This window comes from Ornithodoros turicata, chromosome 3 (genome assembly GCF_037126465.1).
Source record: "Ornithodoros turicata isolate Travis chromosome 3, ASM3712646v1, whole genome shotgun sequence".
NCBI lineage: Eukaryota > Metazoa > Arthropoda > Arachnida > Ixodida > Argasidae > Ornithodoros > Ornithodoros turicata.
In genome coordinates, this window is record NC_088203.1 from 26,293,426 (window position 1) to 26,317,858 (window position 24,433).

At 45.0% G+C, this 24,433-nt stretch overlaps 1 protein-coding gene across 2 annotated transcripts; it reads right to left on the minus strand.

Annotated features, from left to right (window-relative positions):
* Positions 1-12,408: 12,408 nt before the first annotated feature.
* Positions 12,409-22,354, minus strand: LOC135388319 (juvenile hormone acid O-methyltransferase-like). Of its 2 annotated transcripts, none has more exons than XM_064617797.1 (4): positions 22,146-22,354; positions 18,853-19,419; positions 16,414-16,558; positions 12,409-12,711 (listed from the first exon to the last, which is right to left on the minus strand). In XM_064617797.1, exons 1-4 carry the CDS (start codon positions 22,164-22,166, stop codon positions 12,518-12,520), a joined length of 927 nt encoding a protein of 308 aa, XP_064473867.1. In that variant the 5' UTR covers positions 22,167-22,354; the 3' UTR covers positions 12,409-12,517. The 2 variants fall into 2 exon arrangements, with proteins under 2 accessions (XP_064473867.1, XP_064473866.1); XM_064617796.1 differs by lacking the exon at positions 22,146-22,354 and adding an exon at positions 20,422-20,496.
* Positions 22,355-24,433: the final 2,079 nt, after the last annotated feature.

Here is a 24,433-nt window from a genome sequence, read left to right on the forward strand (position 1 = left end):
CGTGAGCTTTCCTGAGCGTCGTTATCGCTCGTGGTGAATCGTTTCTTTTACCTTCGATCAGCTGTTCGAGCACAGACCTCTGTTGAGAACAACAACAACAACAGACAAATTGATGGCGATGAATGGGGAAATTGGCCACATGAGGTGCGGCCCACTACCCCAAGACACAGTGGACGGAATAGCGAGTTTTGGTACACCGGAGGAACTCTTTGAAAGTGATACGATAAAGGAAGTTACCAAATCCAAGCTTATAGCAATGTGATGTCGCCCGTTTCAAAGAAGCAAGGCAATTCACCTATCATGTTTTTGGAATTGTTATTGTGAACTAAGCTAAATATCGCTGATGAGATGTGATGTAATGATGAGAAGATGAACGACGCTGAAGTGAGTGCATGGTAGACGGTCAGCGGAGTCGATGAGTCAACATTAGGGCCCTCCCTTCACATACACAACATACAGTATATCGGGAAAACTGTGATATCTGTGAAAAACGGAGTAAAAACGTGTCTCGTTGTTCTGTTTTATAAACTCAACTTGCAATAATAATAATAATAATAGTCCTTTATTGACAGTGTGCCTGCAAACAGACAAGCCTCAGTAGCAGTGCACATTCAGGCTGAGGTGACGAAGCACCATATCTAAAACATTTGAAAGATGGATAAAAAGGTCAAGTTGATCAGATATAAGGTTAAAAGCAATTTGAATCCGTCTAGTAGGTGATTCACACGCGGCAACATCATCCACATAAAATAAGATAAGACGACGAATAGAGCGAGTCGGAGCATGGAAGCAAAGTAGTTCGATCACAGATGGGACATCGAAGATATTACGTAGACATTTGTATAAAAAGTGAAAACCACGACTGGCCCTACGGTTTGACAGAAGTGACATAGCTGAGTCGTGTACAGTGACTTGTGGAAATCTACGTTTCACAACATTCAAATAGCGCTTGAGGATACTATCCAAACGTGTCACGTTCGTTTTCCCAACATGCAACTGAGCCAAACTAAATCACAGGCAAGAGAAGAGAGGCAAAAAGAGTGTGTAAGCAGTCAGGGTGGTTTAGGTCTTTAGTGATACGACAAATGAGGCCAAGTATATGATAAGCCTTTTTGACCACATAATCAACATGTAATTTAAAAGAAATGCGCCGATCAACCCACACGCCAAGATCTTTGACGTTAGTTAGCTTACACAGCTCAGAATTGCACAATTTATACGTGAAATGTACCGGCTTCAGCTTATTGGTAAGCGACATTATTTTAGTCTTACGACTATTTAGGACTAAACCGTTACGTAAGCACCACATAGCAACAGCATCTACATCCTGTTGAAGAGGAACGCAGTCTGACAAGTTTGTGACACCAAGAAATATCTTGAAATCATCAGCGAACTTGAGAACTCTAGCGGAGTCTGCAACATCGTCAATGTCGTTAATAAATATATCAAAGAGTAGTGGCCCCAGACAGAGCCCTGAGGCACATCCGAGCACGCTGTATAACAAGCGGAGAAGGCGTCACGTACTTTCAGAGCATTTTGTCTGCCCCCCAAGTAACTTAATTGACATCCATTTAGCAAATTGACCGGGAAAACCATAGTGACAAACTTATGTACAAGCAAGGAGTGATTTACCAAATCAAAAGCCTTACTGCAGTCAAAATAGACACTGTCCACCTGACCCTGGTCGTGTATAAGGGGCTACATAATCCAAAAAAGCCACAAGGTGGGTTTCAACATACCTCCCAAATAAGAAGCCTTGCTGTGAATCATGTAAAAAGTTTTTGTCATTTTTTATTACTCAGTCGCAATTGCTGCGACTGAGTCTTACTTTGTCCAACATTCATCTGTAGACGGACCTTGGTGCAGTTGTGATACCTTTACTGTTTATATTTTGCTACCACACTCAATACCTTTTCTGACTTGTATCAAAGCGACACCTTTATTATGGGACCAACCAGGTTAGTCCGCCGGTGACGTACAACCACGTGACAGAAATCGCAAGACCGCGTTTGCTGTTCGTTGAAATTGTGCAACCAATGCTGTACAAAAGAACATTAAAATTAAACGATTTCACAAAACATTAAAATGATTTTTTAATGATAGCATTTGAATAAGAGTTTCATCAAAAATTATACTGCATACGGCGGCCCTATCGAGCTACACATTTAAACGCGTTTGACACGATGGGTCTTCGTGAGATACAACAGCGCTGTGCCAACAGGTGGATCCGCCAATGAGAGTACACGTCTTTAGCTGAAGATTGACAAAACGCCGGGAAAACACTTGTTTATTAAAGCGATGAAAACTCTCTGCGTACATAACAGGCTAAAATAAAACAAAGCATTGACGTTTCGGAGACTATGAGGGCTCCCTCATCTGAGTGAAGCATGACGGCCTATCTACGTATTAGGGTGACGTAACGGTCGGGAAGCGGTCCAGTATGTTTGTTCGTAACGCTATCAGTCTGTTTTCTTTTTGTTTGTTTTTCATAAATCAAGATTCAAGCTGTTTGCGAACCCCCCAACGATTTTCTCGTGCAAGAGCAACAGGATTATCTAAATCCACATGGTGACCTGTCTTGTGGGCGTCCTCGCATGGTTCATGGTGTTTATCAGTGTTCTCGTAGATATCTGTAACGATCCTTCATTGTCGTGTTCGTCTTCCTTTTCGTTTCACCCACATACACCTCTTGACAGTCGGTGCACGAAACACGATATACAACTCCACGTTCGTCACCAGTTTATGTATTGTCCTTAGGATGACATATAGTAGATTGCTTATCGTGACATGGGGTCTGAAAGCAGTCCGTACTCCAACTTGCGTTTGGGTCCGTCTTATCTGTTCAGTTCGCAAACAGCTTGAATCTTGGTTTACATAGAAATAAAAAAAGGACTGATAACGTTATGAAGAAACAACCAGGACCGTTTTCCGAATACGCCCCCCAAATACGTAAATAGGACATTCAGCTTCATTCCGACGAGGGAGCCCGCATAGACTCCGGAACGCCATTGCCTCGTTATATTTTAGCCTGTTGTGTGCGCCGTGAGTTTTTATCATATTCCAGATTTATTTAACAAAAGCAATATGGCACAAGGGGTTACAATATACATATAGGGGTCCCGTAGTTATCCACTTGTGTGGGGACCCCCTGATGATATCGCTCTTTATCGCCTTTTATCACTTTTTAATATTTTATTACTTTTATAAACACGTCTTTAGCGTGGGTGGCGACGTTACTCCAATGTGATTGTAGCTGAAGAACGGAGGTGTTGAAATACAACTCCCATTAGGAGGCAACAAAGCTTACGCTTAAATTAAGGAAAGAACGTGGTAATAGACCTCTCCCGGGATCCGGAAAAAACGTCTCCCGGAAAAAATGTCCTCGGAAAAACCGTCCCCAGTGGGAACCTAGGTTAGAACCGGGTCCTAAGTTAGTTTTCAGAGGTTAGGTTAGTTTAGGCTTGTTTTTGACAGTTCACCATGCGGTTGAGGGGGGCTACCCACAGCTGGGCACGCGCCATTTGACGAAAACTACTTTTCTTGATACTTTTCTTGCGTCAATATATTTTTTCTTGCGTCAAATCAATAAGTCACAAGAAAGCCACGTTTAAATATATCAAGGGAAGTGCCTCAGGGCGAGAGACGCCGATATTTTGAACTCCATAGCAAACCGAGCACTCAAGAAATATTGATTCTTGAATCCTTGAAATATTGATTCAAGAATATTTATTTTTTGATGAAATTTATTGAACGTCTACACGTCCGTTAACACTTACGCTATTTACAATTCATTGCGAACACGATACTTATCGCGATGAGAAAATGTGCAACGTACTGTGTACATATGACTGCATGACTGTGGCTATGTACACATGATGAGGGTTCTGTACACATTTATGGAGGCGCACTAGCGAACCCCTGATAGACGGTCACGTTTGGACTCCTTTCCATTAGGGGTATTTTACAGCTGCAAAGGACCCCTTTGCGAAAGGAGTTCGTGTCGGTGACACACGGCAAAAGCGAACACCGTTTGGTGTTTCATTTGAAAAATATACCCAAAGATGTCGCGCTAGATATTTCAATTAGGACTAGCCTACACGTACGACATAATAACAGTAAACATAACGTTATACGGCCTATTAATTCAAAATACGTACTGCAACAGCAATATCTGCGCGCAGATTTCGACCACCGCCCCTCTTACCATAAGGAAGGTGTTGGGCCCACGGTCTAGTAGCGTTCATATGCACCAAGGTCTCCGCCGCCAGTGGGATTTCCTGTCATCAACACAGTCGGTGACAGGATTCGAACCGGTGTCACCTCCCAGTCTCGGCGTGGAAAGCGGCCACCCTAACCACTATGCTACGGGAGCTGCATGCTGCGGGGGCAGGAGCAGCATTTTCACCACTGTGTGGCGAAGAACAGTATTTTGGAGGAGACAATTAAACAAAAAAAAAAAAAAACTAGCGTTGCGGCTAGTTCTGACTGATCGTTAACAAAATCCTTACCTGTTGAACACATTTTTCGTGCCTGAATTTTCTTTTAAATAAAATCATTTCATTATTATGTTTTGAGCGCAATTGTTTCGGCAGTTAATTGTTGACGCAATTGGTATAGTACTCGTGCTGAAAACCATATCACGCGCCCTGAAAACATCGTCGTGAGTATTTTAAGAACACGATTGCGAGTCTATATGTGCGTTCGCATGGGAGCTGGCTTCATGAACCTGGAAAGCATCTTCAGAAGGTTGTTGGGGTATTTCCACACCTATACCACTGCCAGTCTGAGGGAGCTGGCTCGAATATCTCTTCTATTTATATACTTTTACTCTTCTTACTCCGAACCAAAAACTTCTTACTCCGATTGTTTCTTTTAGTAAACAATCCTAATAATATCTGAATAAGTTTCCGGCGATGCAGAATCAAAAGTAACGAAGATGGTAAAGAGCATCAACTGCTTACTATATACAAATTAAAAACAAGACTTTCGTGCAGTAGGCTGCACTTCTTCAGGTTTGAGGACCTGTTACAAGCGGTGAAGGATACATTGAAGTCATGTCACATGGTACAAAACAAAAGGGTGAGGGCTGAGACAAATACAAACTAATGCAACGCAAATACAAACGAAAGCAGAATGCAATCAATAGGAGGTGGCTAGACAAGTTCGGACAGACATACAGATGGGTTGGAGGTACAGGTGGAGGAAACCATTGCATATCAAATGAATTGACACAGCGGCCGGTTACCAAAAAAGAGCCTTAGAATGCGTTCGGGGAACTGGGGCTCAAAGCGAAGGATTGAGGACACGGAAGACTGTCTACTAAAGACAAAAGACAAGTAGCATATAGGATAAAACCAGTGTTGGTCGAGTCACGTTGATAAAAATACTGTAAAGGCATCTCATCAAATTTACTGAAGAATGGATATCTCCTATTGAGAGTAAGTTCGTCCTTCCTGACGGAAATTGTTGTCAGCGGTCAGTGTTGGAGGTTACCAACAATAACTACTTTGATCTGGTGATATGAATCAGGAGTGTATTCCTGATTAAAATACTGTTGCCATGAGTGACTGTGTGAGGAGTGATGAAGTTGAGAGTCCGCGAATCCGTGTCCAACAGCCTAACTCCTTGTTTTATGCTCTATGCACTGCCATGCGTCTGTAACAGACAAAAGGTAAGAGGAATATGTGCTTAGTCAAAGAAAAAGGACAAAAGTCAGTCAAACGCAAAGTGGACTTGCTATTCTACTTTCTTTTAAAAAAAGGGGGTAAACTACGAATAAAAATCAGTGTACAAAGAATATGCATTAAAGACGTCTCGAAACTGTTGATGATAGAGCGCTCGGTGTGAGCTTGCTGAGCAAGAGCAGAGGGTGTAGGTAGGATGACCCTGCCCATCACACTTCGCATTACAAAATAAACATTTGTTGGTTTTCTAAAGCTGTGCAACACCTTGGCTCACTAATCGCAGTAAATGATGTGAAGAAATACGATGTAATCATGTCACGTAGAGAACGAGTTGGAGCCGCGTAGCAGCTCGCTTTTTTTGTTGCTAATTTTTACTCGGAACACGGTAAAAAAAAAATTCCTAATACGAGTATCTATCAATCACATTGCGCCCAACTATGTAGCAGTTGTTTGCACGGCGAACGCAATGCAAAGAAACCGCGAACGCCAATGTTAGACGTGATCCGCTCTCCTACCGCCGCTGACGAGCGCTCCGTAAGATGGCGCTTCGTTTGGGGAGAAACACGTTGGCTCGATCCCTACACCCACGCCAGTAACCACCCATTCTCATTATGGCCAAACGTTGCATTACTCCTATTCCTAAACCTATCCTAAATTCTGAACAAATGTGTGCATGTCGCAATGCGACCTCGATGACAACAAATTTTTGTTCATGATCTGGTCACCAAATAGTAACTCTTCATCTGCGCCATGAGGATCGAGCCATTTGATTTATAGCAAAACGTTGAAGGGCGATTGATGTAATTAATGTGGCGGAAATTCTTTTGCATTAGACGTGTTAGAAACTGCCCTTCCGTTGTTCCACTGTCATACCGGAGGAGTCACTATCATGTGGGTTTCGCCTGTCACATCGCACTTCGTCGACCTATGTGGAGCTGTTTGCCATCTTGCTATCTCTAAAGTCTGTCTTCAGCTACTCTCCTCGCTCCTGGGTGATATACACTGACTCAAAATCAGCCCTGCAATGTGTAGGAAGCATGGGCATCCGCGGCTCGTTGGCCCCGGTGGTAGTTAGTATCCTGACGGCGCTCAAGGATCCCCGGCGAACAGGGACACCGGGTGACCCTACAATGAGTCCCCGGACACACTGGCATTCAGGGCAACGAAGAGGCAGATTTGGCGGCTGCTGCGGCCCACCATGTCTCCAGAGCCGTGCCCATTATGCTCTCCAACGGAGATAGGCTCTTCTACTTGTCTGCGTTGGTGTCACCCTTGGCCCGCTAGCAATGGCTCCATGACATCACTCAACGGTCGCTCCTCAATGCAGTGGACCCGTCATTATCATTTAGGATGGCAGGTGGCTTCCCTCGCAGCTTTACGACACTCCTGCGGCGTCTACGACTCAACGTCGCCTTCACCCCTGTGTTCCGGGTTAAGCTGGGTTAGAGTAACACGGCGCTCTGCCTAGCTTGCCATACCCCAGCTACGATCCTCCATATCATCGAGGACTGTGACCGGTACACGTGTGAACGCCGGGTGCTTCGACGCCAACTTGAACTCCTTGACCATAGACCATTCAGCTTGTCCAAAGTACTTGGCCCATGGAGCTCCCCTGCGCATCAGTGCCGGGCTCTTCGCTCCATTTTTGCTTTCATGCAAGCCACTGGACTCTTCGAAGAGCTCTAAACAGAACTCCGACCTGTCGTCGCTTCACTTTCACCATGATTCATCCTCTCATATTAACCACTGCTAAGTGGGGTAGGGCCCTGTGGCTACCACGGGGAAACATTCCATGTCGTCATCACTTCATTTATTGTTGTTGTTTCGGCTTCACGACGTCGCCGCCGCCTCATCGGGGAGGGGGGGGGGGGGGATTCGAGCGGTCTGCCTGGCTCGATTGGTGGTACGTTGCTCGAGGAAGGGATGAAAGGGAGTGGGGGAATGGGGTAGGCGAAGAGGAAGGTTCACACGTCGGGTTCTACGGTTTCCTGCACTGTACAACCGACCGTGAAGGTACACTGTCTTCAGAAAGTTCAGCAGGGCTTTCTGTACTGATTTGCGGCGCTGGAGGTTGCCGCGCGGATGGACGATCTCCTCAGTCTGTAGCTCTGATGTTCCAGGGTGCTGCACTGCTTTTTGGAGTTCCCGTCTTGCCCTCTCCTTCTTTTTCTTTCTTTCAATAAACGCACCCCCCCCCCCCTCCCACTCTGGCGTCGGATGTAGCCGGCACACCACTATAACGTGTTCCTCCTTTTCTGGCTCACCGCATTGGCGACAATTTGGACTGGAAGTGCGGCCGAGTTTGAAAGTGAGGGCGCACGTGTAGGCAGTACGAGATCGGATGCGAAGCAGGAGGGAAACCTCAGCCTTGGAGAGACCACTCGCTGCACAGGGTGGGGGTGTAGACCCGTCTCCCGTTCGCGTATCAGGATGTAGCCTGTATGCATGTCTTTTGAGAGGGCATCCACTGCAGAATCTCGCTTCGCAGCCACCATCCGCACTTTCACCAAGGTATTGCCCGCGCCACCTGCAATGCCCCAGAAGAAGCCGCCTTTTTCCCTAATTTTTTTTTTTTTCCGAAAACAATTTCCAAAATTCACAGCGAGCTATACTTGGCTGGACTTCAGGAAAAAGTGAGCTCTCTGACGCCACCCACATTTACACTGACGCTAGCGTTGACAACAGAATGGGCAAATGTGGCATAGCGTACTTGCATACCATCATTGAAGCTAGAATGGGCAGAAAGCTTGGAAGGACAGCTAACATCTACCAACGCAAAACTGATGGCAATAACTGAAGCGCTTCGGGCTGCAGCGACCGCGAAGTTGTCAGATATCGTTGTAACCACGGGTTCACGATGCGCTATCTCACGCGTCGGCCGCCACTTTGAGACATACGCTGTTTCGCAGGAGAGGCCCGGCACCAGCTGACAAGACTTACATCCCGCGGTACCGCCGCCGCATTGCCTCGGCATTCCTTCGGCGACGCTCTTGTGAGCGGTCATCTACACTGCTCGTACAAGGGACCCCATTCATTTTATGGGACGGGACCCCACACACGCACACACACACATAGCTACACAGGTACGAACGTGCCCAAGAGGCAAACGCCACATACACAGGGAATTTTGGCCTCGCGCCAACCTCTCCTCCGCGTGACGCCCTTTCCACTCCTCTGTACTCTGTATACAGACGGGCGACACCGGGTTTTCGTTCGCATTATCGTTCTAATGCTAACGCATTAAAAGCGCCAGGATGATGAAAGTCCTGGGCAGCGGGTAAGTACCATCCAGTTCGATTTTAATGAACATTTGTTGATACTCTGCATTATTGTTTACCGGTCCGCAAAAGAAAAACGGGTTAACCATTGTTACCCGGGACATTGCGCCCCGAGACCTGGGAGCCGTTGATTTTAGATCGCCTCGTTTTAGAGATCACGTTTTAGAGAGCTTCTATTTAGATAATAGCGTTTCAGAGAAGATGGCGGCAGGTTACGTTTCAGCGAAAACCGTTTTAGAGAATAACGTTTTAGCGAAATCTACCCCGATTTTGGTTTACGTTTAGGTTTCGCTCCCAAAAATCATGAACGCATTTTTTTTTCTCTCTCTCGTTTATTTGTATGGCCAGTTTAGCAGCCGGTGTTTATGTACGTGGTGTTTAGGTATGGCTGGTTGGTGATGTTTATGTATAGCAGCATCCTAACTAATTTTTTTTAAGTTCATTAAATTTATGAAATATTATTTGCCCGTTTTTCCCCACTGTGAGCAATATACAGCGTGTATTGTCCTGGTTATTTCACTATTATTCATTTTTTTTTCTTTTTTAACTGAACGCGGTGTGATGCGTTTCTAAATATAAATAACACCTCCTGTATTCTCACGTGGAGGATGCCACGATGGGGAAAGCAACCAAAACAAACACAACCACACAACATCAGCTCAACGGCTCAACCTGCACAAACTAGCCCGTCTTGATACGCTTATGGAGGATGCAATCTCAAATTTATTTGATAGAATCTAAAATTCGAGAACGCTATTATGGAAGGCGTGCGACTGAAAGCACGAAAGTTAACGCATAGGAAACAGAGAAACAAGGAAAGAACAAGGGAAGCAGAGAGAAAGCAAAAGGAACTGCTGCGGCAACTGAAGTTGCACTGCGGTACTGCGGACGACAGACGCATTTCGGGCAACCGCGAGCCACTTTTCTTCATCACGGACTTGGACCTAGCGAGGAGCCGAGCTGCCAACTCAGCGGTGAGCCACGAAGAGAAGGGAAGAAGCACTACGGCGAGTATTTGACAGACGTCAAGAACAAGAACAACAACTACATGAATGATTATGGGATGAGGTGATTCACCGCCAAGAAATGAAGAAATTAGCTCTGCCGATTACCCACGAGCTATCACTCATCGCTTTAGATAGGTGTCTCGTATACTGTTAGTTATTACGATGTATTACATGTAATAAAAGAATTTAAGAAATGATATTGTATTTACTATCATTGTTTTTTACCCAACGAGACGCACTTCTGTCGAAGACATTCACATTTACGAAATGTATGCTTCCTGGAGTGACGGTTGCAAAAATAAAGCATCTTCTCTCGAACCAGCCTGCAGCCTGCTCTACCGAGGGCAACACTTCCCACCTACTCCTCCACTGTCGCCTGTTCGCCGCTCCCCGTGCGACTCTGATGGAACGGCTAGCTGCCCTAGGGCTGAGGGAGGTCTCGCTGGCAACGCCCCATTCAGTGGCGCGTCGGAAGGGAACTCGTACGCTTCCTTACTGACACGTACAGGGCTCGCGCTGAGCCTGTGACTGCGCCTCTTTTCTTTCGCTCTTTTCGTTTTTCCTTCCTTTTCTTCTTTTTATTTTTCCTTTTTTGTAAGCGGGAATAGTAAGTCGGCTTCTGGAGCCAGGCTAACCTTTCCCTTCTTTCTCTGTTTTTTTTTTTTTTTTTGCAATAAACCTATATCCCCCCCCCCCCCCAGTAACCAGAACTATAGGGTTAGTCTAGCAAACGTTATATATTTCGATCACATCGTAAAAATAGAAGACTGTGTTTAGCCAACCCCAAACTTTGCAGACTGGTAGCGATTTGTCAGAGTTTTGTTGCAATTTTTTGTGAGCGGTATGGTCCTGTAGAGGAAAAATTAAAAATCAAGCGAAATCTCACTATGCATTTGCTATGGCCCATTTCACTCAAAAGCCGCAATTTTCTCCTCTGTGCGCTTCATTTTCATTTCACCACACACAGGTGGCGCCAACATACAGAACAAGGATTGGTGCATAACGCCAAAATGGGCATGTGACATCATTGTAGGCAGCGCCGCCTGTGTAAAGCGATGTGAAGCAGACACAAGAAAAAATGGCGGTGTTTGTGTGGAATAGGCCTTTGAAAATGTATGGGGTGAGATTTTGCTCGGTTTTTAATTTTCCTTCTATATGACCATAGCGCTTACAAAAAAAATCCAATAAAACTTGACACAAATGACTATCAGTCTGCAAAGTTTGGGGTGGGCCGAACCTCATCTATTTTTACAATGCGATCAAAATGTGTAGCATTTGCTAGACTAACCCTGTATTTTCTTCCCTCTTCTGTGCTTCCCACTTTTTCTTTATTTCTTCATGCTCTTCGGAGCTAGAGATACCAAAACCGAAATATGTTTTCTCGAAAACGGCATTCCCTAAAACGCAGGCCGTGACTGCAGTGTGAAAAATTTCTACTTTGTGTACGTAACCCTGTCTAGATTATTCAATTTCATCAGTTCATTAACGTCGCCTTCCGTGAACGAGATTCGACCGTTTTAGACTGATAAAAGTCTTCATTTTTGCTGCTCTGCACCTGAACTGCACAAATATGCTTGAACCCATAGAGAGTATCCACAAAAAAAAAAAAAAAGGCTTTCCAAACCCCTCCCAATAACGACCCCCATAGTTGCAGTTTTAAATGAAGCACTTTATATAAGTGCAACAGGCATCTTCATATTTAGGTAGTGTTAGTACGTGACGAAAAGATGCTTATATCTTATTACTCTGTTCCAGCATATACAGCATCTGTATTTGGGCTGTCGGATGACACCAAGATAAAAAATACTTTGTGCAGCCTCCTGGTTAGGGAGTACAAGTAAGGCCTAGTCAATTTTCTTGCCAAATGCACATAAATGCTCTGTTCTTGTACCCGCAAGTGATTCACAATAAACTTTTGAGCCCCAGATATGTGTGTCCTAGAGTGTGATTTTCTTCGTATATAAACAGCCATAGGAGGTACAATAGCAATTACATTAAACGTCTATGGAAATTCTATATAGCTTTGTCTAAAGACTTTTCGTGGTAAGGACTCAATAAGAAGTATGTGGCCAATTCCGAGTAAACTTTCTATAGAATGATCATACGCAGTCTATAGACCACTTATTGACTCCTTACAGCCTTATATTGTCGAAGTTCAATACACATTTTATAGACTGACCACACACATTTTTGTAAGGGAATGCTCTAAAACAAGGCTCTCTAAAACAGTAGGGGAACCCCGAAACCTTGACGTTCGCCGAGCACATAGGCGAATTGCCTTATGAATGACAGTGGCAGCTCGCAGCATTCGCAATTCCCGGAACTTCTACTCAGTTAAAAAAATGAATGCTACTGTGCGTTCTGGCACAAATAAGAAAAGAAAAAGAGCATGATATCAAACAATTAAGTGGGTGCAAGTTAAAGCTCAGAGTTCGTAGGCGCTGTTAAAATGTAGCTTTATTAAAAATACCACAAAAAATAAAGACATCGGCATTGGTCGTTCTTCTAGAATCATGTCATTTTCAATGTTCTTTTTCATTATTTTCTCCTAAAATTGTACCGGTTGCAATAAGTCACTGCATTTCGAAGCGTGCACCAGATAGTGAATTTCCTGAATGGCGACTGCTTCCTTAGATTCTCCTCCACAGATGGTGACCATAGCAGAGACAAAGTCATCAAGCATGTCTTCTTTCTCACTCGGGCTCATTCCCTTGGAAACGGGCAGAAGAGCACTAAACATCTCTGGGAAGGAGAGCAAGCATAAATTCTCTGTTAATCAATTGTGGAGTGCATCAACAACAACAACGAATACACTGATGATGATGCATGGGGAAGTTCGCCACCTGGGTTGTGGCCCACTACCCCAATGCCGATAGGACTGCATGAGATGTAAAATGACAACGATGGGACGAGAGCATAGGTGGGGAAGTTACTTTTATCTTGTAGTGCACTACCGTTACTCACTACTTTTTCGAAAAGTAACGCGTTACGTTATTCGTTACTGTTGCGGTAGTAGGTAACGCGTTACTAACGCCGTTACTTCTGATAAGTAATGCCGTTACTTTTGCATTACTTCACCAGTTGTCCTTGTAATATGTACCATTTTTGGTTGAACACCAACAACATATAGATTGTGATGATGAAGTGGGGAGGTTTTCCATTTTTGGTTGAGTCACATAAGTGCATTCCGCAAATCAATACAAGCAATGTTGGGCACAAACAAGGGTCACGCATGAACACAACTTATATGTACGATTTATTGCAACGCAGAAGTAGTTCATGTTCAAAATTTTCATCGGTGAGCTTCGCCCGTTTTGGGCTGAGAGGACGCCTAATGACCAGTGAGTGCTCCTTGTCAAGGTTGATAGACACGGTGACCTTTTATCTCATACAGTACAAATCAAAACAGCCAATTCCTTGGTACTTTGTTACTTGTTCAGAGGGTAGAGGTTATTTTCCTGCCGCTTTTGCCCCATTCGTCCGAAAAATACCAGAGGGAGTGAAAAACAGAGGCGGTAAACAAAGGTGACATCTCAACCAGGGTAGGTCAACAACTCTTCTTTTGTGTTCTTCGTGGGTGTCGATGTGACCTTCTTGTCATTGTTGAAGATGAATAGAAAAAATCGGGGATTTTCCCGAATTCTGCAGGCACGGTCCTCGCTCAAGCTTTCAAGTTCCCGAATACGCAGTAACGCATAACGCCGTTACGCGTTAGTTGTTAAAAATGTAATGACGTTACGTTACTCATTACTTTTCTCCCAAATGTAATGCGTTACCATATTTCACTACTCGAATGTAACGCGTTACCGGTAACGCACTACTTTGTAACGCGTTACTCCCCACCTATGGACGAGAGACGGTAGCAAGGCGGCAGGATTAAAGAACATAAAGGAGACCGGTGCGTACCAGCCGCATCCGGGAACACTATTTTTTGCCTTTTTTCAGAGAAACTCATTTCGATGAGCCTGCCATGAAGAGTCACGGCCATGCCTGTACCCCCATATTTTGATGAAAGTCAGATTGAACTTTGTTTATAAAAAACAAAGTATGGCTCATCGAAAATCATTGGTGTTTCAGCCTGACAGTCGTTTATCCGTCGGATAATAACAAAATCTAACCAGTTCGCCAAGCTCTTTGCAACGTACATCGCTCCCTATTATCGTAAGGAAGCAAACAAGCTGCATTGTGTTTCTTTTTCTTTTCTTTTTTTTTTTAGTTTGTTTGCAGCAGTCGTCCGGAAGGTATTTTGAAGATGGGATATGTCACTTTGATGTTTAGTGACTATAAGAATACCGTGGCTATAAGTTTGGATCTGTTATTATATTGCCCAGTGGCGTAGTGAAAGGGGCGAAATTCTCCAACTCGTGTAAAGTTCCCGTACAACCCGCACATCCCAAAACGAGTTAGCGACAAACTGCGCATGTTCTCCGAGACCGAATACTGTAAGCACAGCACGTAAGAAATCCGCTATGGGCCAATAACGCGTAACTTTTTGCCCTAAAGGCAGGGAAGGGTAACGGACGTGTTTTCATTACCGTATCCATTTTCGTTGCCGCTGTATTTTCGTTTTCGTTATGCGTTCCTGATAGCCGCTTTTCAATTTCGTTTCCGTTACGTTTCCGGTAATGGAACGACTGTTACAGAGCTGTGTAGTACACAGACCTGTAAAGTAATTAATTACAAGTAATTTAATTACTGTAATTAATTACTTTCTTAGTAATTAATTCTGGAATTACATTAGGTCTTATGTAGTTGTAAAAGTAATTCAATTACAGTTACAAGTAACGCATTTTGAATTACTTTTGGAATTACTTTGAATGCTATCTCGGAAGGCCAAAGTTTGGGTCAAATCCACACCGTTTTTTTTTTTTTTTTTTTTTTTTTCACAATGATTACCCAAAGACTCGATTCAGATCGGTTCATTTTTGGGTACAAATTTTTTTCGTTTGAATGTTGAAGGAGAAAAACCCTTGCGCCATGGGTGGTGTTTTGGTGCTTTATGGCACAAGAGCGACTAAGGCCAAATAGTGCCAAGAGACACGATTTATTCTCTGTGCTGTGTTTTGCATGTTCTATGCTGGTTTGAAACAAGAAGGACATTATGCGTCATTTGTTTAAAAGGAGCTGTGACTGTTTTTGTTTTGACTGCAGTGCTAAGAAAGAAAAAATAGGTGTGTTGTTAAGTTTGAAGCAAGGCACTTGCGCCATGGGAAAAGGAGTACGAATTGTGGGTATGGACACGCACTTCAGAGTCGTTAGAGTGCTTGAAACACCTTCCTTGTGTGCTCGAGGTGTTCATGATGTACAATGTTGGGCTGCTGAGCAGTGCACCAGTGGAGCGTCTGTTTTAGGTTGGTTGTCTTGCTATGACAAGGAGACGTGGCAGCCTTACAGACAAGAACTTTGAGAACACCGTACTCTTGAAAGCCAATGGACGTTACAAGCTGCACTCATGATCTGCACTTTGTTCACATACCTGAAGAAAGAAAGCCTTTTGACAGTGATGTTCGGTGTTCCTTTAACATGGCGAGAGACTTGTCCCTGTGTAAGACCCCTCTAACTTGTTTTTCTACCACAAGCACAACCACCACCATCTTTCAGAACATGCGCAATTATTGTGTACATCAAATCTTGCAGTTTGCCCGTTGCAGTCAACTTTGTGAATGTAATTCAGTGTAATCCAATTACTTTTTTTCAGTAATTGCAATCGTAATTGGAACACAATAGAAAATGAGTAATTGTAACGCTAATTTAATTACTTTTGTGAACATGTAATTGTAATCGTAATTCAATTACTTTTCCAAAGTAATTTTTATATGCCTGGTAGTACACAAGTAATTTTACGTCGTTCGGGTGCGCACGTCTTGAAAGATCTCAGAAAACGTAAATGAACATGTCCCCAGTCACTTTGAGTCCAGCAACCTTGATCCAATGTCGCATTCACAGGCGGGCGCTCTCAGTAGTAAACAATGCCGTTTTCGTTATCGTTACAATCTTCAATTTCGGTACTATACCGTTTCTATTTCCGTTACCATTACCCTTCCCTGACTAAAAGTGCCCTAAACAAATTTGACCACAGCAAAATGTAACGTGCAGAGTTACATCCTAATCTAGTTCGTGTATCAGCAAAGCCCTGTTTACTTAGCCTAGCCAGCCAATTATTTTCATTTTACTTTTGCTTATTTCTCTTTTGTTCTTTTTCTTTCTTTTGTGGAATAGCAAGCCGACATGCCGTTTGGCTGACCTTTCCTCCCTTTTCTTTTTTCGTTGTTCTAATATATTGCCACCTCCCCACTCCCGGCGCGCAAGGACCGCGAACATTCGACTGCGGCCCGCGCGTTCCGTGGGAATCTATAGTATTGGCTGCGTTAATGCGCCGTGCTACGTGTTGGTTGCGCTGTACACCGACAAATACAGACACAGATGCTGAATGCCCGGCCTTACCTCGCATCCTGTCGACGGACAAGCTGATCTCCTGCCGTAGAGCTTCGCATGTGTGTGGCCTCAGACGAGTTTGTCGCAGAAGCATTTCAATGTAGGTCCGTTGGTCTTCGGCATAGTGACTGTTAGGAACGCTCTCCGTCAGAATCTGCCAACGAAGCAGTGTATACAGTTCTAATGTCAGGTAAGAAGCGCTTATTAATTGGGTACTGCAAAGAACTTCCATACTAGCGGCGGACATTATAACACATAATCATTCTTAATTTCTTATACAAGAAAAATGACGTCAAACGTACGCGTTTGGCCGCCATGGTGGTGGTCACCTTTTCGGGGCACCTGTTGACACACACACACACACATGCGTACATCGGATGATGATGATGAGGTAGGTGGTGCAACGCCTGCTGGGATTATCTAGCGTTCGCACGAAAACGAAGCTTAGAGTGGTGCTTTGAAATTCGGTAGCGTCCATCCCCTTGTTTTAACCCGAAGACACTGCGGTATTGTCGTTCTCACGTTTTATTTTACGAAAACTATGGTTACCGCATTGAAAAATCGCGCAGTTTGTCATCTTTCAAATCCGATACCACGGAAACTGACCACCAGTGGGAGGAGATTACGCGCATGCCACGTCACAACGTGACGTAGGTGAATATACACACTATAGTAAAGTTTAGAAGGCGCCAAGCGGCCGCGTAGCTTCCGCAACTGAATGCCGACGAACGTGCAGCTGCCGTGTTTTGATCGGAAGACCGGCCTCGGCGGCTCAGTCTGTAGCGTGTTCAGCTTCTGATCAAGAGATCGCGGGTTCGAACCCGGCCGGGGATGCCAGCAACTTGGCGGCAAGGTACAAGTTGCTTAGACACGCGGTCTTCCTTTATGAACCCTCAGGTGGCAAAAGCAATACAGAGACCGACCGCTGTGGTGTCACTCATGATCTCAGTTATCTCGCGACGTAACCCCCCCACCCCCGCAATTAATATTATTGTTCTTCGGCGGAATCGTCTACATTTCGTTTGCTTCCCTTATCTGCTTTTACCTGAATGGCAGTGAAGTCAGCGGTGAGGAAAAGGCTACGCAGAGAGTGACCGGAAAGTAGAAATTCTACTTGGCGCTGTCGCCACAGTGTTCGGCGCGCCACCTGGTGAAGCGAACGTCCACCGACATGTATAGCAGACCTCTAGCGCGCGTTTGCGCACCAGGAATCTGACCCCTAACGAGGAGTTATTAAGATGCAAGTCACAGAGTAATGAGGAGAAGAGTTCCAACCAGGTGGCCCTTGGCATGACGTCCACCGACTCTGCCCATTATTATTCAATGCACGATTTCACACACACCACCACCTAGATACAGAAAGCCTACTTACTCGTCGACATGACGTATCTACTAAGAGTCAGCCAATCAGGATCCTGTTTTCAACAGTGGTAGCCAATCACGAACGAGCTTTCAGCGATCATAGCCATGGAGACGAACCACTGCCGTGTGCGAGTAATGATTGAACTGCAGTGGCTACTGTAGATTGAACGTAGCCGCGTACAAAATGGGAAAACTTTAAAATAAAGCGCAAAACAGTTCGATATCTTTCTCAAGACATTTTCTGCAAAGCTTGTTGCACTTTTCGTGTACAGATTCAGGTCTCCATGCACGTTTCACGTTAGTTGCAATCATTCGCGTGTTCTCGAATTCGCAGGACGGCGAATCGCAATAGTACACGAATTCTGACTTTATATGTGCGCTTAGCGAATGAGGGAGAGGAGGCAATAATCAGGCCTTCTGTAGTAGTGGCCTGCTGGCGTTTTCACACAAGCGCCGCTCAGTGCACGTAACAGACGAACCGTCAGTGGCAAATACGATCTCATCTGCTTGCTACATCACGGCAGCGGGATCGAGTCATGGTTCTCGAATTTCACACGTTATTTACTTTTATATGCCGCCTTTGTCGATTGAACATATAGAGTGACAGAAACATATTTCAGCGGCAAACAAATTTACTGCTCAGTGCCTATTGAATAATGCAGGTCTTGAGCAATATTGTGTAGCTTCCTTGCTCCTGTTTCAAAGGAAAGTCGAACATTCTTTTAAAAAAACGGAGTTAAAGAAAAGTCGTCTTTTAAGAGTGGGGTGGAGGTAATGATTCGCAATTGTTATACGGGGTGAGAGACAACCTAAAATACGGTGGTCGTGGTTTTGCTTGTGAAAGAGCTCGCCGTTGTCGGCGTCAGAGAGGTAGGCAATGTCACGACTAGCGCTCTGGGGGAATGTGCGTCCTGGGCATACTTCTGAGGAACTGTGCCGACATATATATTATGTGGCAGTGTCTGAGGAAAACCCAGGAAAAACCCCAGACAGCAAAGCGGGCACCGGGATTCGAACCCGGATACCTCCCAGTCTCGACTAAATAGTACTAAAATATGTCCAATCGACATTAAAATATGTACTTACTTTTGCGCATGAACTCCAGCGTTGCCTCCTGGCCAGCTGAAGCCATACCTCAAAGGCCGGAGACCTTCCGACAAATTTCAGCAGACATTCTCCGTCAGGTGTCATCAGCGCCGCTATGTTTCTGAGCGCACCCACTTGGTCCTTTACCCAGTGTAGCGCAAAAAAGGAGTACACCCTTCGAAACTTGCCGTACCTATGGGTGAATCCGCAGACGTCCCCAGCAATATCCAAAACTTCGTAAGTTATCTTCGGATGCGAGTAGTGTTCACGAGCGTAGCTTATCATGTCGTGCGATATATCGACGGCGACTAGACGCTTGCAGGGTGCGCACTTTTCCAGAAGGAAATCTCGCGTAAAGCAACCGCTTGCGCAGCCTACGTCCAGGTACTGTTGGCGGCCGTCGTCTTCCCTGAAGCCATCGTTTAGCCACCGGAGGTCGAGCGTATTCAGGGCGTGTTGAACGGAATTTCTACCCTGGTATAGTTCAGGCATTATAAACACTTCTTGAGCCAGTGTGGGACGAGGAGCGACTTCGTCGTCTTCAGACATAGTGGGCTGGATAGATACCTAAGGAAAGCAGATGCATTCTGTACGTACTACCAGTACCATTCAATAGACTGTTTCCAGGATAAACAGCGTACTGCTATGTCAGGTAAGATGCGCAACCGAACTTCAGCAAATTAGCAGTTTGGCGTTTTACAATGGCTGTAGTAGCGGGGGTGGTGGTGTTAGTACCAGTTATTACGGGGACACCTGCTTGGGGTGGGGAAATGTGCGTGATGGGCAGACTTCGTTGGTAAATATGTTAACGTTTAATCCTAGCGCGTATTTCCAACATAACGAATGCACGCTAAAGCGTCAGTGGGGAGAGTTGTGGTTCCCAAAAGCCACCACTTTTTCCAGGCGAAGGTAAATGCTTTGCACACTCTAAGAAAAAGGAATGCATTTTAGTCCTTTTTGGGGACTAAATGCACTGCTACAAAAATTTGTCCCTTCAGGTGGTAAATGCATGGGGCTAAATGAATGTCACAAAATGGGCACTGCATTTCACGCTCTGTTCTAACAGTGCCAGGCACATAATTCGTGTGCATGAATGAAAATACTTTGAATTATACCCTCAACCGTGATATGTCGAGTGATATAACCCTTTTGCGACATGCAATAGGGTACGATTCTTCGAGAAATAATCGCTAACTATCTCTTCCTGTGTGTGAGCTGAAAATGACAGTTAGCTAAGTTATATGACCTTATTCCATCAAATTCACGAAGAGCACTTATTTAGGTAGACGGTTGCATTCAGGAGACCATTTCCGAAGTTCTTTGACTATTTGCAGTGCTGGGGAGTAAACTTCCAGGTCAGGGGACTAAAATCTGGAGTAATTGCAATCTAGGGGACTCGGAGCTGCAATTACTCCGCGTTTTTTTTTATTTTTTAACAAAGAGTGCAGGTGATTAGAGCATGCGAGCAACAACTTGACAGTTATAACGTTACCGGACATAATATAGGCTAAGCGTTCTAACTCTAGTCACGAAAATGATAAAGCTATACGCTTTTCAGAGAGCTTGTACCAAGGACGCTTCAGCTACAGTGGCGCAGAGACCATCCCCGAACAGCGGAGCCCGTGTCATCGGGCGCTGATAGACAGCCGGAAACGAGATTGGCATGATCCGCTAGCCCCTTGAAGGGAGGGTCGGTATACGCATAACGGATGCGTCAGATAAACGGTGCGGTGCGGGGAACGCATACGTTGTGCCTACCGACCCTCCCTTCAAGGGGATAGTGGATCATCCCACTCGTTAATTCCAGCTGTCTATCAGCGCCCGATTACACGCGCTCCGCTGTTCGAGGCAAGTCTGCGTGTCACTGTGTGTAATAACTTTACTGTACAGTGAGTATTTTTAGCAGTCTACTTTCAAAGGTTGCTGCACCAAGCAAAGTTTGCGGACTCCGAGACCCGGCAACTCTGGAGCAACTCGCGCACCGTCTATTGAGAAGGCGAGCAACTGGGCTAGCCATCTGGCGTGTCGTGACCAGCTGCAATGTGCGCTTCGTCGTCGAAGGTGCTCGGTTTGTGCATCCCGGAGCTCTGCAACGTAAACCAGACATCCGTGGTAACTGCCTGGGTGAAAGGATTTGCAGTTTCCACACAGCAGCGACACCAAGAGTCTTTTACAGCTTTCATCTTCTGGTCACTCTGCTCACGCCGGGGACCGTGGGTAATGCCAGAGGAGCAGACGACCGGGAGACGCGGAGAGAGAGAAAGGCCAACAGATGGCGCGCATCGCTCATATATTCTTACAGATTACGGCAGTTTAAACCTAACTTCAAGCGTTGCTGTTATTCGTCAAAACAGGACTCGTAGTAATTAGTAATCCGTCTCAAATGCATTACGTAGTACTTCATGATACCTGTCCGCCAATCCGGAGCGGGCTCCCACTGTTTTTCTCGGCGAACTAGAAAGTCACCATCGTGGAATTTCTAAAAGTGTTCAAAATTAGTACCAAAAGTATGAAGAACTCGGAGGCGATTACTTGCGTGTCTCATCACAAAGCCAAGTTTGGCATGATGGTTTCTTAAATCATGTTATTTCACTTTACAGTCCCTTTAAACATTCGCAAAGACGAGTGGGCAGTGGTCGTTTACATCCTACTTTGCATGACAACGTTAGCTGCCACTTACGACAAACAGAGCATAAATGTCACGCGAGCCGCCTCGTACTCTACGGTTTTAACTGACACACCCCTTTGGAAACAGAATCCAGACATTGCTTAAAATGTCAGCGCAAATGCAGGACTGTTCACTTCATCATTGAAACATGATCGTGAAAAGCCGTTGAACTGGAGGCATTGGAAGGATCACAGAAATAAGGACGGACATCATTTGAAACGAAATCTTTTGCATCATGTTGATCTACTGTTTATATCCGCCGATAGACACCGCCGTAGCTACTTGTCGACGATCCTTTTCTTGCGAACCTGATGGGGAAGGACGTCGCCTGTTGTCTAGCGTCCAACGCATCACTGCTTTTGTACTTTTAGGGTCCTTACTACGACTGGAGCTAGCAGATCCGTAACTAGGAGACGCCGGTAACGAACTCCTCTACCTACGTCTAAAACGGTACTATGCCATTTATTATCGCGTATACCTTTGTTTCTGTCCTGCAGTGTACGAGCCTCTGGCGAAAGCGCGAAGATGATGTGTTTGAGGCTCAGTCAGACAGTGAGACACGAACGTTCACGTAGTAGCTATCCTACAAAGGCGCTGCCAAGAAAACAAAGCAGGGCGCACTTACATGAGTTTTACGACTCGACATCTCTGTAGACCACGTGAGTAGCTCAGCAGCAAAGGCAGGAGCCTACGCGTCGTTTGTAGAACGTTTCCACAAACGACCAGCCAAAGATCACGCGAAGAATTTGGAGCGACAGCATCCACCAGAAAACCTGATTCCTGGCTCCTTTTAAAGTGTTCATGTTACGAAAAAGAACAAGTTCCAATGAAGGAATGTTCTTATCTTTGCCACTTGCCACACCTCGTTTCTTGAAGGCGCATGACCAGAATTCAGGAAAACCTCCTCTGATGCCGGTTTTGCTAGATAGCAAAAGAAATGTAAGAAAGCCAGCTTGAACGATAACACGAGGTGAGGAGGAAAGAAGATTGAAATGGCGGCGGGCAGACTAGAAAGGGAATTTGTACATCAGATTAATCTGAGCAGCCAGACCTCGCTTGCAACCCAACGTCACACCACCATGGTACATCAAATATCGAGCGCGGGGTCCACCTACAGCAGTACAACGTAATAAGTGGGTTCGAGTCCTACAGCTGGCTAACCTTTTCAGTGACTTCCATCTTTCATCGTAATAAGTGTGTCATACGTACTCTGGAAGTTCTGATGTCGGACTGTAGCTCAGAGTCGTCGTACTCGAGCAATGCATCCGAGACATAGTCTGGTTAAGTGTTTTGAGCAGGAATTATCGCGTCAGTGGTCTAACCGGTACATATGCGTTAAGTATGGGCGCGTTTCTCTGAAGAACCTCGTTTTCTAACAAGGGATTCGGACTATGTAAATAGTGTAAATAACCAGAACCAATTGTTCGGTAGAATTTTGCCTGATAGGTGTACATACGAATGGTAGACTGCACATATTTTTAGCAGTCTGGCATATTTGTAACGATAGTTTGCACGTAGTTTGTAACTGCTTGGGCCTTCGGTCACTCCTGCTCATCAGCTACGAGCTCTTCAGGCCCTCATCTCCTTCTTAGCAGCAACAGGGCTCCTGCGTGAACTCTGAGCATTCATCTTCATCATCACTCACCATCTTCTCCACCCCAAGCAATGGGATAGGGTGCTGCCTCTCCATTTTTTTTCTTTTTCTTTTTAACTCTCTCACTCACTCAGCGGCGAAGCATCCCACTACATCATCATTACTTATTTTTTGTTGTTGCACGTAGAACATTTACGTTGTTATAGTGTTAGTGAAAAGCAAAGTGCAATTTGGGCAGTTACTTGTGTAATTAGATAATTATGTTAATAAAATACTGTGAACAACAAAACCTGACAAGTCTGCACCAGCGCACTTGCCCATCGGAGAGCGAAAACTTGGTGAACCAGCTCAGCTTTTTCGTTGCTGTACTGCTGTTCAGAAATCTGAGCTCCTACTCGAAGCGTGTGAAACGCGGTGATTGGAACGTGTAAAACAGGGCCTGATCTATTTTTTGTTCTCTCTGTGAGGATGTCGTCGACGATTAGCTATCCTACGCGCTCCTGCGCTCTGCGCTCAAAGCTCTTCTGACATTTCTGGACACAATCGGACTTCGATCGTTATTGTGATGGGGCTCGTTATTTTATTCCCCGCATTCCCACCAGCAATGGGGTAGAGTATCGCCTGTGGCGATGAACCTCCCCACTCTCCAAAGCCAAAATAAAGTTGTTGTTTCGTCGACGATGACAAAGTCTGGCCCGGTGACATTAAAGGTCCCCTAAACTTAGAACTTGCCCGAGAATTTTTGTAACGTCTCTCAGGAGCGTAAGATGAATTCCATAATGTTAAGCAATGTTGGCAAAGAAGAGTTGAGAACGACATCCGAAAACGTGTGTTCTCAGTTCAGATATTAATGTGCGTGATTGAGACTGCGCTAGCGTTACACTGAGCTTCACTGTGTCTAGAAAGTAGTATGAGAAAATAAAAATCAATACTAATGTCACATGTCTCCACAATTTTCTCCTCTACGGTGTATTCCAGAAATTGCCCCACATTATAAACAAAATAAGCTATACCCTATAAGGTAAGAAAACGAATTTAATTAATAATAATTGGGGGTTTACGTCGCGAGACAACTGAAATCGAAAACGAATTCGGTCAACGGCACTCGCACTTGCCACTCCGTTTTCACCGTATTATGTACTTCAGTTTGTTTTTGGGATCATCATGAGTATATTTCAATAGCCAATTCCAAATTTTCCCTGTTAAGGTCTCTTCAAGCCACCATCAAGAAGCTTTGCTCGGAAGCGCGCAATGACACTCTTCCACTCCCTCATTCGCCAGTTAATTACGTGTCCTTGAGCTCACTTCGCAAAAGGGGA

What these genes read in the sequence shown, in the direction of transcription:
- LOC135388319 (XM_064617796.1), bottom strand. Translation starts at nt 20,481, where the DNA reads ATGACACGGGCTCCGCTGTTCGGGGATGGTCTCTGCGCCACTGTAGCT. An exon ending in CTGTAGCTGAAGCGTCCTTG is followed by an intron (nt 19,420 to 20,421) that starts GTACAAGCTCTC and finishes TGCTTTCCTTAG; the next exon opens with GTATCTATCCAGCCCACTAT. An exon ending in GCTGGAGTTCATGCGCAAAA is followed by an intron (nt 16,559 to 18,852) that starts GTAAGTACATAT and finishes CTTCGTTGGCAG; the next exon opens with ATTCTGACGGAGAGCGTTCC.